Source organism: Clavelina lepadiformis, chromosome 1 (assembly GCF_947623445.1).
Source record: "Clavelina lepadiformis chromosome 1, kaClaLepa1.1, whole genome shotgun sequence".
NCBI classification, from domain to species: domain Eukaryota; kingdom Metazoa; phylum Chordata; class Ascidiacea; order Aplousobranchia; family Clavelinidae; genus Clavelina; species Clavelina lepadiformis.
Window position 1 is genome coordinate 5,326,224 of NC_135240.1, and position 15,065 is coordinate 5,341,288.

General features: G+C 39.3%; 2 protein-coding genes across 2 annotated transcripts; both read left to right on the forward strand.

Annotated features, from left to right (window-relative positions):
- Positions 1 to 515: 515 nt before the first annotated feature.
- Positions 516 to 10,292, forward strand: LOC143461741 (presequence protease, mitochondrial-like). The gene is made up of 25 exons (XM_076959591.1): positions 516 to 787; positions 1,088 to 1,184; positions 1,361 to 1,467; positions 1,596 to 1,747; positions 1,875 to 1,993; positions 2,270 to 2,362; positions 2,536 to 2,696; positions 2,798 to 2,924; positions 3,012 to 3,100; positions 3,249 to 3,376; positions 3,534 to 3,648; positions 3,717 to 3,813; positions 4,112 to 4,246; positions 4,370 to 4,507; positions 4,705 to 4,825; positions 4,896 to 5,031; positions 5,269 to 5,463; positions 5,566 to 5,720; positions 5,877 to 6,107; positions 6,504 to 6,603; positions 6,675 to 6,815; positions 6,988 to 7,174; positions 7,361 to 7,491; positions 7,617 to 8,773; positions 10,106 to 10,292. The coding sequence occupies exons 1-24, from the start codon at positions 762 to 764 to the stop codon at positions 7,687 to 7,689; spliced, it is 3,054 nt and encodes a 1,017-aa protein (XP_076815706.1). The 5' UTR covers positions 516 to 761; the 3' UTR covers positions 7,690 to 8,773; positions 10,106 to 10,292.
- A 1,305-nt stretch (positions 10,293 to 11,597) lies between these two features.
- Positions 11,598 to 14,996, forward strand: LOC143448893 (uncharacterized). Its single transcript, XM_076948827.1, has 7 exons — positions 11,598 to 12,165; positions 12,313 to 12,448; positions 12,579 to 12,707; positions 12,828 to 12,884; positions 13,652 to 13,834; positions 14,138 to 14,272; positions 14,742 to 14,996. Exons 1-7 carry the CDS (start codon positions 11,768 to 11,770, stop codon positions 14,994 to 14,996), a joined length of 1,293 nt encoding a protein of 430 aa, XP_076804942.1. The 5' UTR covers positions 11,598 to 11,767.
- The last annotated feature ends 69 nt before the right edge of the window (positions 14,997 to 15,065 follow it).

The following is a 15,065-nucleotide window of genomic DNA, read 5'->3' on the forward strand; positions in this document are numbered from 1 at the left end:
GAGCGTTGCTTGCAACCTATGCAGAGTTTAAACTTTGAACGATCCATAACTGTATTTTGCATACTTACAAAGTTGTAAGTAATATAAATATTAAATAACACGAAACATTTATATCCCCTTTTAATGCAAAAAAATGTCATAATTTCTGTTAATTTTTTCTTACTTGCGTTGTTCTCTAATTTTTATGGATTATTTAGTTTATAATTTAATCTTGGGAATTGTTTTTTTTTTGTAAAACTATAGACAACGTATTAACTCTGTAATAATGGGAAACCCCCAGACCATTTGCCATGCTTTTCACATAAACATCTCGTAAAGTTTAGGACCAGAATATTTTCAAAGTGTTTCATCATAATGATCCAGCCATCACGATATATGATAAGTATGACTGGCTAATACAAGAAATCCGAAATTTGTCAGGCCGATTGACTGGTGTGGTAGTGTTTTATTTTAGCGAGTATTTAGCCTAGTTGTTGGTGACGTCTGTGAGTCAAATCGCTTATAGCCTAGGCTAGTACATTAATGCTTTGTTGATTTATTTCAGTTTATGTTACCACAGACCCTGTTGTCTTTGCCTGGTATACAAGGGTAGGCTATACTGCAACCGGTAAAACTGGGTTTGGCAGTGTGGGGAAAAGCCGACTGCCCAAGGTCCACTTCAGGGTATTTCATTTTCAGATGCTGTGACAGAGAGACAACTTGAAAGTGTTGTAGGCCTAACTATAACTGGATCTGGGTGTAACAGATTTCAGGAGCCTACAATGAGTTTGCTAAAAGCGAACTGGAGGTAAGAAATGATAAATAATTTAGTCTGACTTTCGTTAACATAAATTTTAGTTTAAATGATCACTTATCCTAAATTCTAATTTTTAAGAAATATAAAAGTTGTTTTTTAAATAGGTGTGATAGCTAGTAGACCAGTTCTTAGAATATTACAGTAAGCCTACCATGATTTTTTTGATATTCTGAGAACTTGTACCAGTAAATATGAAAGTTTGAAACCATTAAAAGAGATAAGATTGGGCTGGATTTGATTGTGTTTGTTTTTATAATATTATTAATTGTTATTATTATTTACTTTTGTAAGCTTACTGAGTCGGCAGAAAAGATTTTTGTCAAGTTCTGCTGTGAGACCAGTATTATACAAAGTTGGACAAGTTCTTCACGACTATGAAGTAAAACGGGTACATGCTTTGATGTAATGTCATTATTATCAAAATAAATTGAAATAATAAAAAAACAGGAGTTTTGTAGTTAATTTTTCCCCTTTGCAAAACCAAACTACTTGAATTATTTTTGCATTTCTCAGATAAACATTAACTTTAGACATTATTGAGTCATAATGATATCCTTCATACAGGTGGTCGATGTACCTGAATTATTCACAACTGCAGTTGAACTTGAACACACGAAGACCGGAAGTCAGCATCTTCATCTCGCTCGCGACGATAAAAACAACGTTTTCAAGTGAGTTGGTAATGTAGTAGAAAGTTCTGCGAAGAAAAACTTGCATTATGAAAAGATATTTACAGGAAATGAAAACTGATTTTCAAAAAGATTTCTTTGAAAGTAAAACTTTTGGGTTTTTTTTTCAGTGTTGGCCTTCGAACCACTCCCATGAACAGCACCGGTGTGGCCCATGTGCTTGAACATGTTGCGTTGTGTGGTTCTGCCAGCTTTCCCGTCCGAGATCCATTTTTTAAAATGTTGAACAGATCAATGTCAAGCTTCATGAATGCCATGACAGGTTCTTTGATTGATTGATATAATTTGTTATGAAAGAAGGCCAGCCTCTAAAAGTGTGCACATATGTTAAATTATTGAGCGTTGTAACAAGAAATTACAATTTGCTGATTCTGACAATCTCTGCGTAGGTGCCGACTACACAATGTATCCATTTTCAACACAAAATGCAAAAGACTTTAGAAACCTTTTGTCGGTGTATCTTGACTCTGTCTTCTTCCCAAGGATAAGGAAAATGGACTTTCTGCAAGTGAGTGCAAGATGTTATGTTTACCAGTGCAGTGTTTAAGCTTCATATATTGTTGTTTGATGTAAGATAATATTTTTCGTACGTTTTAGCAACGGTATTTAATATAGATGTTCTTGGTAATTATTCTGTCTCCAATTATTTGAATCAAATTATTTGACTCAAGTTATTTTAAGCTCAACTGAGCATTTTTCTAATCATTTAACACCAACTTTTCAGTTCTATATTATCAGCTATGCATTATATTGGTTATTATTGTGCATTATATTAATTTTCCAGGAAGGCTGGAGGCTTGAACATGAGAAAATTGACGACAAATTATCACCAATTATATTTAAAGGCGTCGTTTTTAACGAAATGAAAGGAATGATGGTGAAAAAAATTAAAATTATCGTGATATATCGTGTAATGTATTTCTTGACATATCAGGGCATATCACAAATGATAATTTTCTCATAAAGACATTACTGGTGCAATCAGTTATGATTGGTATCATTATATTGTGATCATTACCTGATGAACCAGGTGATTACTATTATTTTCAGTCTGATCCAAGCTATCTGTATGGGACCGCTCTGCAAAACAAACTTCTGCCAGATCACACGTACGGGTTTTGCAGTGGGGGAAAACCCATGGACATACCCAACCTAACTTGGGAAGATTTGCAAAATTTTCACGCCACGCATTACCACCCAAGCAATGCTAAGTAATTCTCTGATAGTTTCTTTTAAGTTTAATATTTAATTCTACTTACTTCCTGCATTCTACGGATTCTAAGATAAGGTTGTTTTTTTAATCGTTTTTTAGTTTTATAACCTACGGAGATATCCCAATGGAGATTCACCTCGAACACATCAACGAGCAAGTCATGAAAAAGTTTGATAAAATTAACCCAGATACTGAAGTTCCACTGCAAGCCCCATGGCCACAGCAGGTGAAAGATTTTACAAACCTTTCTACACTAAGGCTTCAAAGTTTTGTTTTATTTGTCCATTTGTTATTTGTACTTGGTTGTCTGCAGAGGGCGGCCACCACCAACAGCCCACCTGACCCAATGGCTGCAAACCCAGAAAAACAAACCACAATTTCTTTCAGTTATTTGCTGCCTGAGTAAGTTTGCGACTCAGTGCACTTACTTGTTGATAAGAGTTATGATGTGAGAAAAACAACCATTGCCTCTGTGTTAAAGCTAGCATTTTTATTTAGGAGAATCAGATGGAAAATTATTCGAGTTTTTTGAACTTCAATCTTTTTGCAGGGTTTCGAATGTTTTTGAATCGTTCGTGGCTTACGTTTTATGCACATTGGTTATTGACGGCCCTTCTTCACCCTTCTATAAGGCACTTATTGAATCTGGTTTGGGATCAGATTATTCACCAAACACAGGTTAAAATGTCCACAGATTACTCTTATTTTAAACATGTTTTAATACATCAAAAATGCATGGCCGTACATTAAATTTGGTCGGCAATTTAACCCGCTTGTTCCAATGGTCTCACCACTTTAAACCCAGTTGACGGCAATCTTGAGTATCTTCCAACAGGTTATCACAGCCACATGCGGCAAGCCATATTCAGTATCGGATTGCAAGGAATTGACAAAAATGACGTCAGCAAAGTAGAAAACTTGATGGAGAAAACCATCGATGACGTCATCAGGTAAAAGTCGTGATACCTCCGCTCTCCAATTTTGAGATAGAAATCTTAATGGAAGAGTTTAATCTCAGGGATGGCTTCACCTCAGAGAGGATAGAGTCGATCTTGCATCGGATAGAATTACAAATCAAACACCAAAGCAGCATGTTTGGGCTCGGGTTGTCCTTTGTGAGTTTTATAATATGTTTTTATTTCTCCGTACGACGATGATCTCTCCGACTTTCCTTTCGAAACCCACTTCTTCCTCTCAGGAGTGTCGTGGGAGCTGTTTTTACCGTTTGTATTTTTAAAATGGCTTCTAAGTCTTCTTGCTTCATCAAAAGTTTAAACAAATCAAAAAGTTTAACAAACCAGCTTGGCTTTTTCTCTTATAGTTTGTGATTTAATTATATTCATTGACTGAGACAATCACGTTGATTAATTGTGTATGTTGTGTATTGATTGCGCTATAACATATCGCACACAGAACATCATACCAACGTGGCAACATGGGGCAGATCCAGTGGAATCGCTTCGCATCGACCAAACTGTGAAGAAATTTCGAGAAAAACTTGAGGTGGATCCGGAGTTCTTGCGGAACAAGTGCAAGGAATATTTTAAAGTAAATGAAATGATGAGTTTTTCTTGCTCTATATCACAGCAAACTTATTTGAATAACTCGGTGATGTTTTCCTGGCAAGTTTTGCTTGAAAACCTTTTACATGCTCGTCTTCATATTTTGAAGAGCAACACGCATCGCTTGTCCCTGACCATGAACCCCGATTCTGAGTTCAGTTCGAAGATGGAGAGCACCGAGAAGAAGATGTTGCAGGAAAGAATCGAAAAACTCTCAGATGAAGACAAGGACCTTATCTTTAAGCAAGTGAGGTGACTAGGATTGGTTTGAAGGGGTTTAATTTAACCGGGAGCCTGTATTGTTGTCCTCCCCTAAAGAGATCACCCAAGAATACAATAGATGAAAGATAAACGGCTGCCATTATCTCAAAATCGTTATCTTATAAAAATGTTTAATTAACAGACCCGGCAACTTTAATTAATTTTTTAATGAAATTTAATCAGGGCCAGGAATTGCTGGAAAACCAACACTTTATGGAGGATTTATCCTGCTTGCCCACCCTGAAGGTGTCGGATATCCCGTCCAAGCAGGTCCAACATGATGTTGGAGTCAAATTCTCGAGAGGTTTGTTGCCGAACTTTTCATCGATGCGACCTGAGATTTACTTTCACTATGCCCGCTTTTTGATTGGCAGAAAAAACAATGCCGTCGATTATGACTTGTCCACAGCCGACCAATGGGCTCACTTATTTCAACAACGTCATCCCGATCAACGAGTTGAGGGAAGATTTGATGACGTATGTGCCGCTCTTCTGTGACGTTCTCACACAGTAAGTCGAAAAAGTTGAAATTTTAACTGAAATGAGTTTGCCAATATCGTTCCACATTATGTGAACATTTTTACTCTTTTTTTTCGTCTTTTATTTAAACTATTGCATTTCTATATCACCTAGAACTGAACTAAAGCAATCAGAGAAATACAGAATGTTCCGGCTGATTTTGTTCAATTTTGTACATAATTCAATTCATATCAAGAAAACTTAAACCTTGATATTTGTCACTCATAGAATGGGGACCGAAAGCACTGATTACGTCACATTCTCACAACGTGAAGACTTGTTCACCGGCGGCTTGAACGCGTCAGTGACGTCATCAAGCGTGTATGACGCCATGGAAACGGAGACCTCTGTCCGATTATTTTCACACTGCTTGGATCGCAACACGTCAAAGATGTTTGACCTCTGGAGGGAGCTATTTCACGAGTGAGTGAATTGACCAGATTTGATACCACGATATCACTTTCTTCCAATTGTTTCAGTATTTTACGTCGTCTTCATTCCTCCGTTTAAATGAACTCGTTTCAGGGTGAAATTCGATGACGTTAACAGACTACGGACTCTGATTCGTCAACGAGCGCAGGAACTGGCCAATGGGGTTTCATTTCGCGGTGCCATGTTCGCCATGCGCAGTGGAGCGCAACACCTTGCACCGTCGGCCAAATATGAAGAAAAATTCGCAGGTCAGCTGCATGAGGTTTACGTCCAACGCTTTCATGCTCGTGCTTTAGCAGCAGTTATTTTTGGGGTTGGAATTTTAGTTTCCCGAAAACTCCATTTTCCATTTAATTATTTTTGTCTCGTAAGTTTTATCTCAAAGATATGATGTCTATGGGCAGGCCTCACCCAGGTCAATCTGATGAAAGAACTCGCCGATCAAGACGACCTTAGTGACGTAATTAGTAAATTGCGTCAGATCGGTGACTACGTTCTGCATAAAAACGTAACGACGCAAGGCGAGCGTTACGCACTCCATGCAACTCCAGACTCGATGGAAACCGCCGAGAAATTGTTGGAAGCTTTCCAGATTGGAAAGCCTGGAATGGAGCCAAGTCATGTTCAACTTCAAAGTGGGTTCAAAGTTCAACTGTTTTAATTGCATGATCGTCATCGTTTGTGGCGTCATCAATATTAAAGATAGAGTGATTCGAAGCAAAATGACCAGAGCCAGAATAGATATAAATATTTTAATTGCGGACGTTTCGAGAAATAACTGCACTCATTCTCCATGCACTGTATTGGACAAGCTCTAGCCCGGTCGCACTGAGGATAAGTGTAGTTGTTACTCAAAACGTCCGCAATGATGTTTACTTCAACTTCCGCTCTCATGTTGTTGCTTCTAATTGTTCTACTTATATTATTATGCGTTTAGACAATTTGTAAAAGTAAATGGAACTAACGAATTACGAATAAAAAACTAAAAATCTTCATTTTCCCTCAAATTCGTCATTTTCTTTCGTGTTTAGGTGAATTGCTTCAGAATGGTGATTTAGTGTATGTATTACCGCCAGATGGCGTTCTGAGCCGACATGTAAGATGGAATAAATTCCAACAGAATTGTTCAAGGTATGACGTCATAACCACTAAACTTGACCGTGCGTAGACCGAACCATTAACTTGAACTTGTTCGTTTACAGAACCGACCACAATCTCCCTCTTGCCGTCAATCACGTGTCTATGTGTGTGCCTACGTCATCGACTTACACGAAGGATGACTCTGCACATTTGAGGTTACTTGCAAGGTTGGCGACCAATAAATTCCTTCATCGAGAAATAAGGTGAGGTTTGAAGCTTCTTTTTCTTAAAGTTTTTGCTGTTTTTGAATTATTTATCATCGAAATATTATTTTGAAACTAAATTTTGAGAAGATTTCCCACAAACCGTTGACAAATTTTTATTTCATATTTTTTAAAAACTTTCACCACGTTTTCTTTGTATGACGTCATACAGAGAGAAGGGCGGGGCATACGGGGGCGGAGCCAGGCACGGCGATGACGGAATTTTCCGTTTTTATTCCTACCGCGATCCGAATGTGACGAAAACAATAGAAGCATTCGAGAAAGGCGTTGATTGGTTGATTTCTGGTGACTTCGATCAACAGGATATTGATGAAGCGAAACTGGCTGTTTTCCAATCGGTAAAATTGGGTTCATCGTTTCAATTGTTTACAGGGATTGTGGCAACTATTGGAAAGGTGCCACGGCCAGTTGTTTGTGTGTGGTCTCATCCCCATGCATCGGGCGTGTGCGGGCGGTGTTTTATGAGCTTTGACTTTGGCGACCGCCAAGATATTTTATTAGAACTGACCACTCTCTCTATTCAGGTCGACTCTCCAGTGTCACCTTGCGACCGGGGCATGAGTTACTTCCTGGATGGATTGCCTCATCAAATCAAGCAGAATCATCGCGATCAACTGCTGCTGGTCGGCAAAGATGAGCTCATCGATACCGCCAAGTACGTTGCAGTTGTGCTTAATAATTGTTTTGACGTCGAGCTCAGTTTCGCTAATTCACTGCTGTCGCCTTAAATGTCACGTCATAGTAAACAGCTGTGACTTATCGAATATTTTCTTGACGCAGAAGGCGACTGGTCGGTTGTGACGCAAGCATCGCAGTGGTCGGTCCCGGCGATGCCGAATCCAACAAGAATTAGAAGAAATCAAAGATAAAAGAAAATTGCTGATGATTCGGCATGCAAAGCGGGAAAGATTGTTACGTCACAGACTATTAGAGCGGCGTGTTGCTGCCCGAATCAACCGGTTTAGATTGACATAGAAGTTTTATAATGTAATTTGTGTGATGTGGTGCAAATACCTGCTCTTTTTAACAATGAAATGCTTGGAATTTTGTCCCAATTCCTTCCCGGACAAGAACACCATCGAGCCAAGAAATTAAGAGTTTCGATTCCAGATTTTTTTCAGTTTCTGATTTGCCTTTGATGCTATTTTCTTTGCCAACTTCGTGGTTTCTTTTATTTACAAATAGAATATGAAACCAGTTCATGTTTCGCAAACAACCATGTACTACCCGGTCACGTGATTAGACGAGCGTAGTCATCAGGAATGTTTTGATGGTCCTGGCTCGCACGAACAAAAACAGTTCATGTTCGTGATGAAAGTAATGTCGAGGATATGTTGGTTTTTCTATGCTTGTTATTTTTCCCAATGGATAAAAAATCGCATATTGAGTTCTAGTCTTTAATCTTGAGAAGTTGTTTCAATCTTTTAACTTTCAGAGTCATCCCGAATTATATATTTTTAGTTAGAAACGTATCAGTCTAAATCTCTAAACATCTTGCTGGTCCTTCCCCTTTTTTCTTCTCATTATGACGTCGTTTCATCTCAACAACCGAGATTTAACAGATAGATCAATCACGTTGTAGATTGTGGTAAATAGCAACATTATCCGTTTGGGAACCTTTAATGAGCGAACTTGACAGTGTTTCTGATGTTATTAAGTAAACTTAAATCAAACAATAGCTGCGGCCAATTTCGCAAGAAATCGTGCAACTTGGCACGTTCAGGAAAGTTTCAGCCCAGAAATAATGTGTCGACGTGCGAGAAAATTTCGTGCAAAAACAAGATTCCAGAACAACAAATCAAAAGAATCAGGAAGCGCGGATGACATAAAAGCAGGTGGGGGTGAAGGACAGCAGATCATTTCCAGAATCTTCAAGATGAACAAGGTTCTCATTGTGACGTTGTTGGTTGTTCTTATGATGGCGGTGTGGGTCAAAGGTGAAGCTAGTTGTTGTTCACTAAAGTTTTATCCAATAGCAAATTAACATACATATTTATATTCCCTTATATTATAAAAACAAAGCATGATAATATGTTAAAATACAATATAGCAATGGTAGGCGAACTGCGGCTCGCCGACATGTTTTTTGTGGCTCTTATAGCTGAATAGTAATATCCATTATTGTTCATTATCCATGCATTGTTACCGTATTTGTTTTGACGCTACTGATCTTGCGGCTCGCTACTGTTTGTAGTTTTCCGCAAGTGACTCTCATTGAAATAGTTCGCCCACCCCGGCTATATTGTATAGACATACTTTGTGCAGACTATAAACCTTTTTGTATAGAATAAAATAGATATGTATTGTTGTCACAAAATACGTGTTTTATTTGCGCTTGCTTCACTACATTTCAATACTTTCACGTTTTTGTTGCTTTTTGTCATATAAGCTTGTTCGTTGAACAAGTATATTTGCACTGTATGAGTTGAACATCTATTTTGACTGCAACAGATCCAGTATGTGTGGCGCCCATCACGTAGATTCGCGTTTTACTCACAGGCTAAACTGGACCTTGGGCTTAACCACATGCTGGACCGCATGGCGTAGAGTGTAGAGTAGACTGTTGTGTAATATACTTTCTTTCGGCTACATGCCTTGTAAAGAGACTGCGCTGTTCATTTCACGTTGGGCACCTAAGCAGTAACACGCTGTATGCGTGATTTGTTTTCCTCATTAAATTGTTTTCATTTACAACATGTCCGGTACGGTGACGTATTGCTATGAAGGTAGTTTTCGGTTTTGTGACTTAGCGGTTACAACGGGAGAACCTGGGAAAATAGTTATACGTGACGTAATTATGTGCTAATAATTGTATACTGTATCATACAAACATTATAACCAATGTTCCCTCTAAGCTGCGCGCGTGCGCAAATGCGCACTGCTGACACGGTCTCCGCGCACAGAAAATCTGTGCTGCGCACAAGAAAAAAATCCAACCTGAATTGAAAATAAAATAAACGCATAATAATGGCCACAGTGCGCACGTGGAACGTTTGATGTTGCTCACAGTGGTCCAAGGGACCGCTCAGGGAGTTAGTGTGTTTGCTCAGACTCGTGAAAAATTAGAGGGAACATTGATTATAACTGTAACATACTATGAGGTCTTAGGCTACTTTTCCTGTGTTCTTATTTCTTTATCTGTTCTTTTAAAAATTTCCGAACTGTAATCGAGATATTCTTACGACTATGACAATTATTTTGAATCGAATTTGAAATTACACCAATCGAACAGAAACAACAGGCACGAATAACAGAACTATTTCTGATAGGTGACTGTGGCCGACCCTACAAAGACTGCTGTTCGACTTACAGCCCGAAGAAATCAAATTATAGACACCGCGACAGAGTACACTACAAATGCAAGAGGGGCTACAAAGACCAAACTCCAAACAAGAATGGAATTTGGTGCAACAACAACTACTGGGCTGGCCAGTTGCCAACTTGCCTGAAAGATAGGTGAGAACTATTACATCATGCATACGTCACACCACTGTTTATTGTTGATTTAAAGCACCAATTGGTTTAGTTCAAACCGCTTGATAATAACTAATTTTCAATGTTATGCGAGTCATCTAGAGTAGACGAAGTGTAATACCGCATTGAAAACTGAGTTAAACAAAACTCTAAACTTCAGTAAAATAAAATTATTGCCAACTGCTTCGCTCTTGTAATCATTCTTCAATTAACTCATTTCTCCACATTTTGCTTTTAAAAATGCTTGTTGTTGCTGCTTTGTCAACACTTTCCTTCTGCAGATAAAATGGATGATCGGAAAGAGAGACGAATAAATTGGATACGACCCCGTTATTGTGTTATGTTACGTGTGAAATAAAAAGTCAATTCTATAAAATGAAGATATTCTTGTTTTTGTTTCTGACCAGAAAATGAAGATATTTTTGTCGATTATACAGAAGTTATCGATATTAAATAAAGACTTTGCTTTGTCATATTGTTTCCTTTCCGCTGATGCAGGCTGCGGTACTTATGTACACGATTTCACTTGAAACAAATCTAACCTATGGGTCGAAACACCAAAGCATATACAAGCTACACGTAACACTAAGCACTACGCAATGCGGTTGTCATGAATTACACCGCATCATGCCAATTTGACAACTGTTGTCCTATACTTGAACCGTAAGCAACTTCGTGAAATCATTGCTAAGATTTAAACTATTCTAGAACAGGATTCGGAATAAACTATTCTTGAATATTCTAAAACAATTAGGTGTATTTTAAATTTTCAGTCTTTATGATGGTCATAACTGCAACGCAAAAGTCATTTTTCCACTTCAATTATATCGGTTTACCCTTGCCCAAATACTCGAAGTTACTTCGTTACGCAAATACACTCGTTTTTGAAATTTTTTTGATAACTTCAAGCGTAGTTATATAAAGCACCAACAAAGAACATGTAGAGTAGTTTCTATTGTTCCTCTGATATAATAATTGGGTCGATTTTGTTAAAAACATCGTTTTCAAACAGACATGGTATAAATTACTAGATTGTTTATTGACCAATATCACCACCACAAGGCGCCGGGCAACGTCCAACATTTGCGTTGTTTGGCAAACTGGGCTTTCTTCAATCAACACTTTGAGCTTACCTTTGCCAGAGAATCGGCTTTGGAACATTTTCAAACAAGGTAAAGTTGTGAATGAGCTCGTTAGTTTGTCGGCACGAATCGACAAAATCAAACTTAAAACGCTTAAATCAAATTCTAACAGAAGTTGCTTGACATGTGTTAATACCAACTGAGCATAGCAAGTTTAGCGACTGTTAAATTTAGCAGGCTGCTGGGTCAGATACAAAATTCGTGCAGATATTTCAAATGTGTTGATAGTTTGAAAATAAGGAAAATTTGTTCAACTTCCTCTCATTCTCAGATACAAATACCAGACTTTAGCTTGCTACAACATCTCTGCAAAAAATGGACGACAATTTACCCGGAAATAATGAAGAACAACAGGAAGTGACGTCAACCAGCACCGACTGTTCAAGCTTGGAAAAGACAAGCAGCATCAACTCGGTTATAATTACAATATCAACTGCCATCAGTACTCGTGAGATGAGTGGCGGTGACAGTGAGATAAGTGGCGGTAGCAGTGACATAAGTAGCGGTAACGAACCTTCGGGCGAAGATGAACAAAACACACACCCAAGCGCCATTGCGACACTTAGCGGCACGCCAAGTACGAGCCGGGTGATGCGAGGAACACATTTCTCTACTCGCAGAGTGGTAATGCTGCCGCGTGTGAATACGCAAGCGATCGTTCCGATCGACAGCAATCGCAATACTGACCATCCCACGAACAACACAACCAATGGGTAAGTTAAAGAGATGCATTCCTTTGAAATATTGTTATAACTTCTTCTTATGTTAAACTTTGATCACCAAGCCGAGCTGCAAGTGTCATTTGCCAGACCGCCACAAAGTGATAACTTGCCATTGTGATAAATACTTTCGTAATTCAGATCAGGCCCGATTCAGCCAACTGTGCCAGCCACAACCTCTGACAATATCTACGCCGGTTTGACTCCGCAACCTCCAGCACTCTTACAGACATCTGTTCCAGTGGTGAGAACATTCAAATCAAACCACGCGTCGAAGGTAAACAATTTAAACTCTTATCACCAGTTTTGAGGTTTAAGCTGTCAGTACACGTAGCAAAGGTCCTCAGTCTAAATACGATGATAGTCTGTCTGATTGCCATCTCTTAATCGAAGTCTCGTTGCTTCAGGCAGCAGGAGTACAGTTGGCTTGTGGCATTGTCCAACTGGTCTGTGGCTTCGGAATAGACGAGGGAGTGGAAGGAAGCCATCTACCGTTCTATTTTCAATCAATGATGCCAATCTGGACCGGAGCCATCGTGAGTTTGTTTTTTTTGTTATTTACGCCCGATATCTTCCTTGGCGTCTGTAGCAAGGTAATTAATTAATTAGATGTTCTGGGAGACAACAGACATAACAGAAGTTATTATTTTTCACAGTATCTTATGACTGCAGTGACGGGGACAGTAGCGGTGAACAGCAAAAGAAAATTGGCGGTGGGTTTAGCTATTAGGCCTACACTGTAGTTTACTGCATTGACTCTCCTCTCTGTAATGTCTGTTGGTTTCGGGCATATTAGTGGGATCACTTCGAATAACTTGTTTCGTCTGTCAGCCGTTGTAACCGTAGAATAATGATGAGTTGTCCGGAGACTCTTTTGTTCCATTGGGTAGATGTTGTGATTTGCATCTTACACAAGACGTAATGAGAAACTTGCTTTTAAGCACCACAGATGCGGTTTCATGATCGCTTCAGTACACAGCAGTACATGCAACTTAGAACGGTTAATTCCGGTCCTTAACCGATTTTATGTCACCCACAGCTTCCTAGAGAGATCAGAACCGGGAGGTATTTGAGGTGATTGAAGTAGGTGAGACAGGATACTTGTTCCTAAATTGTGCTCTGCTCTTATAGAACTCGTTTCGATTTGACCAGGTCTGCGATCTACCGCGGTAGAAAAGGCGCCGAGATCCCAGGTGTTGAAGCCTTTGGTTTAAAATCTGGAATGAAGCTGTTTAGTGGGCAGTTGAGGTTTCATGCGCAAATGTTTTGGCTGAGAATTTTCTTAGCAAGTTGCTTGGAGCTATTCCGGACAACAGGGGTAGGGCATAAACAGTCTGTAATGATTCTGAGTGTCGTTTAGGGACTGATCGTTGTTCAGTTTCTTGGCATAGGTGTTTCGACGCAACAGAGGAGCAGCATAACTAACCCTATGTTGTGCCTGTCAAAAGTAATTAGATACATAATGACGTCATGTTTCCAGATCATCGTTTTTATGGTTTTTGGTTTCATCTCATTGGTCATCTCAATCGCTCTGTCTGCCGTCATAGCCCCCGACGTCACCGGATATGACACCATCGCTTGTTACGGCAACAATTCGAAAAATGCTCCCGTCGACGCCAGCATACCCCTGAGCGAGGATTCCGCTCTCGAATGCAGTGAAGCGGTGAGCAAATTTTCTGTTCATGTTTCATTTTTGATTTGGTCAACCGCATAGGACTGAGGTCTATGAGAACTATATGGTAAACAGTTGGCAAATTAACTCAGGCTCGGACACGGAGTTTACTTTATACTCACTCGATAAGCGTTTACACTCAATCGATTCTTTCGATCCATTTAGCTTTAACATGGGACTTTTGTTACAATCAGCAAAAATTAGCAGGGTAAGACAAACACAGAACATTTAGGTTAGAGTTACACCAAGTTCAACGCTCGAATAATCAAAATTTCTTTCTCTCGACTTAATCAGGAACTTATGACGGTGCTTGCTGCTATTTCCTTGGCATTTGGATTACTGGATGCGTTGGGTTCCTTCACCATCATTGTATTGACAGGACAAGCTCTGTTCCGGTTCTGCTCAAAACCACGCATCAATGTCTTCCAGGTAATCACAACAATTCGTGTTTCAATAGACATCTTACGCATTTTAAAATTTACGTTCTTTGGCTTTGCGAAAAAGTCGCTTAACATTTTTTGTTTTTAATCAATAACATTTGTATATGTCTCGTGAGTGAAAAAGCCCAGAGATGGAAGTCGGGCCAGACTTAATTTTGTGAAACTTTCAGCCCGAGTTCTGGTCTATATTTAATCATTTTTTACAATATTACAAATGGAATACAATATTATCATCAATAATTTGAACGAGTTCATTTTATTGCGGCTGCATTTTGATTCATTCGGTAAAATCACCTCAAAGTTTTTTTGCAAAACTCAAAACTGAACGTCGGGTGACTCGGGTTTGAGCCATAAGCAGATTTGTTTCCATCTCTGGTCTCTATTCATTGTATCGTGCATGTGGACTCAGTGAGCACAGGAACGTTGCTTTAAAATCACAACTTTGAACTTGACTCCAGGAAGCTCCTGTCTTTTTTCGAGTGGGGAATGAAGGGGACCTGGAGGCCAACATAATCACTGGGGTAACAAGCCCCCCGGTGGTGGTTTCCCTACCTCGATACGATGACATAGTTGGCGGTGGCCCACCGGCAACTTCTGAAGGAAACGAAAACGTCATAATCGCTCCGAGAACCCCGCCACCGTCCTACAGCCAATCACCGTACAGCAGACGGACGAGTTTATCTTCAGAAGTTCAAATAATTGAGACGCTTTGATGGATTCGAGTTCAACCGCGCGCTACCTCATTTCCATTTTAATAGATAAAAGAACTTTATCGTCTCGTG

Bases quoted from the DNA above. Each gene is read 5' to 3' on its own strand.
- LOC143461741 (XM_076959591.1), top strand. From the start codon at position 762: ATGAGTTTGCTAAAAGCGAACTGGAG. The intron at 1,185-1,360 runs GTACATGCTTTG...TCCTTCATACAG, and splicing joins ACGACTATGAAGTAAAACGG to GTGGTCGATGTACCTGAATT. The intron at 2,363-2,535 runs GTGAAAAAAATT...TATTATTTTCAG, and splicing joins ACGAAATGAAAGGAATGATG to TCTGATCCAAGCTATCTGTA.
- LOC143448893 (XM_076948827.1), top strand. From the start codon at position 11,768: ATGGACGACAATTTACCCGGAAATAATGAAGAACAACAGGAAGTGACG. The intron at 12,166-12,312 runs GTAAGTTAAAGA...TTCGTAATTCAG, and splicing joins ACGAACAACACAACCAATGG to ATCAGGCCCGATTCAGCCAA. The intron at 14,273-14,741 runs GTAATCACAACA...ACTTGACTCCAG, and splicing joins CACGCATCAATGTCTTCCAG to GAAGCTCCTGTCTTTTTTCG.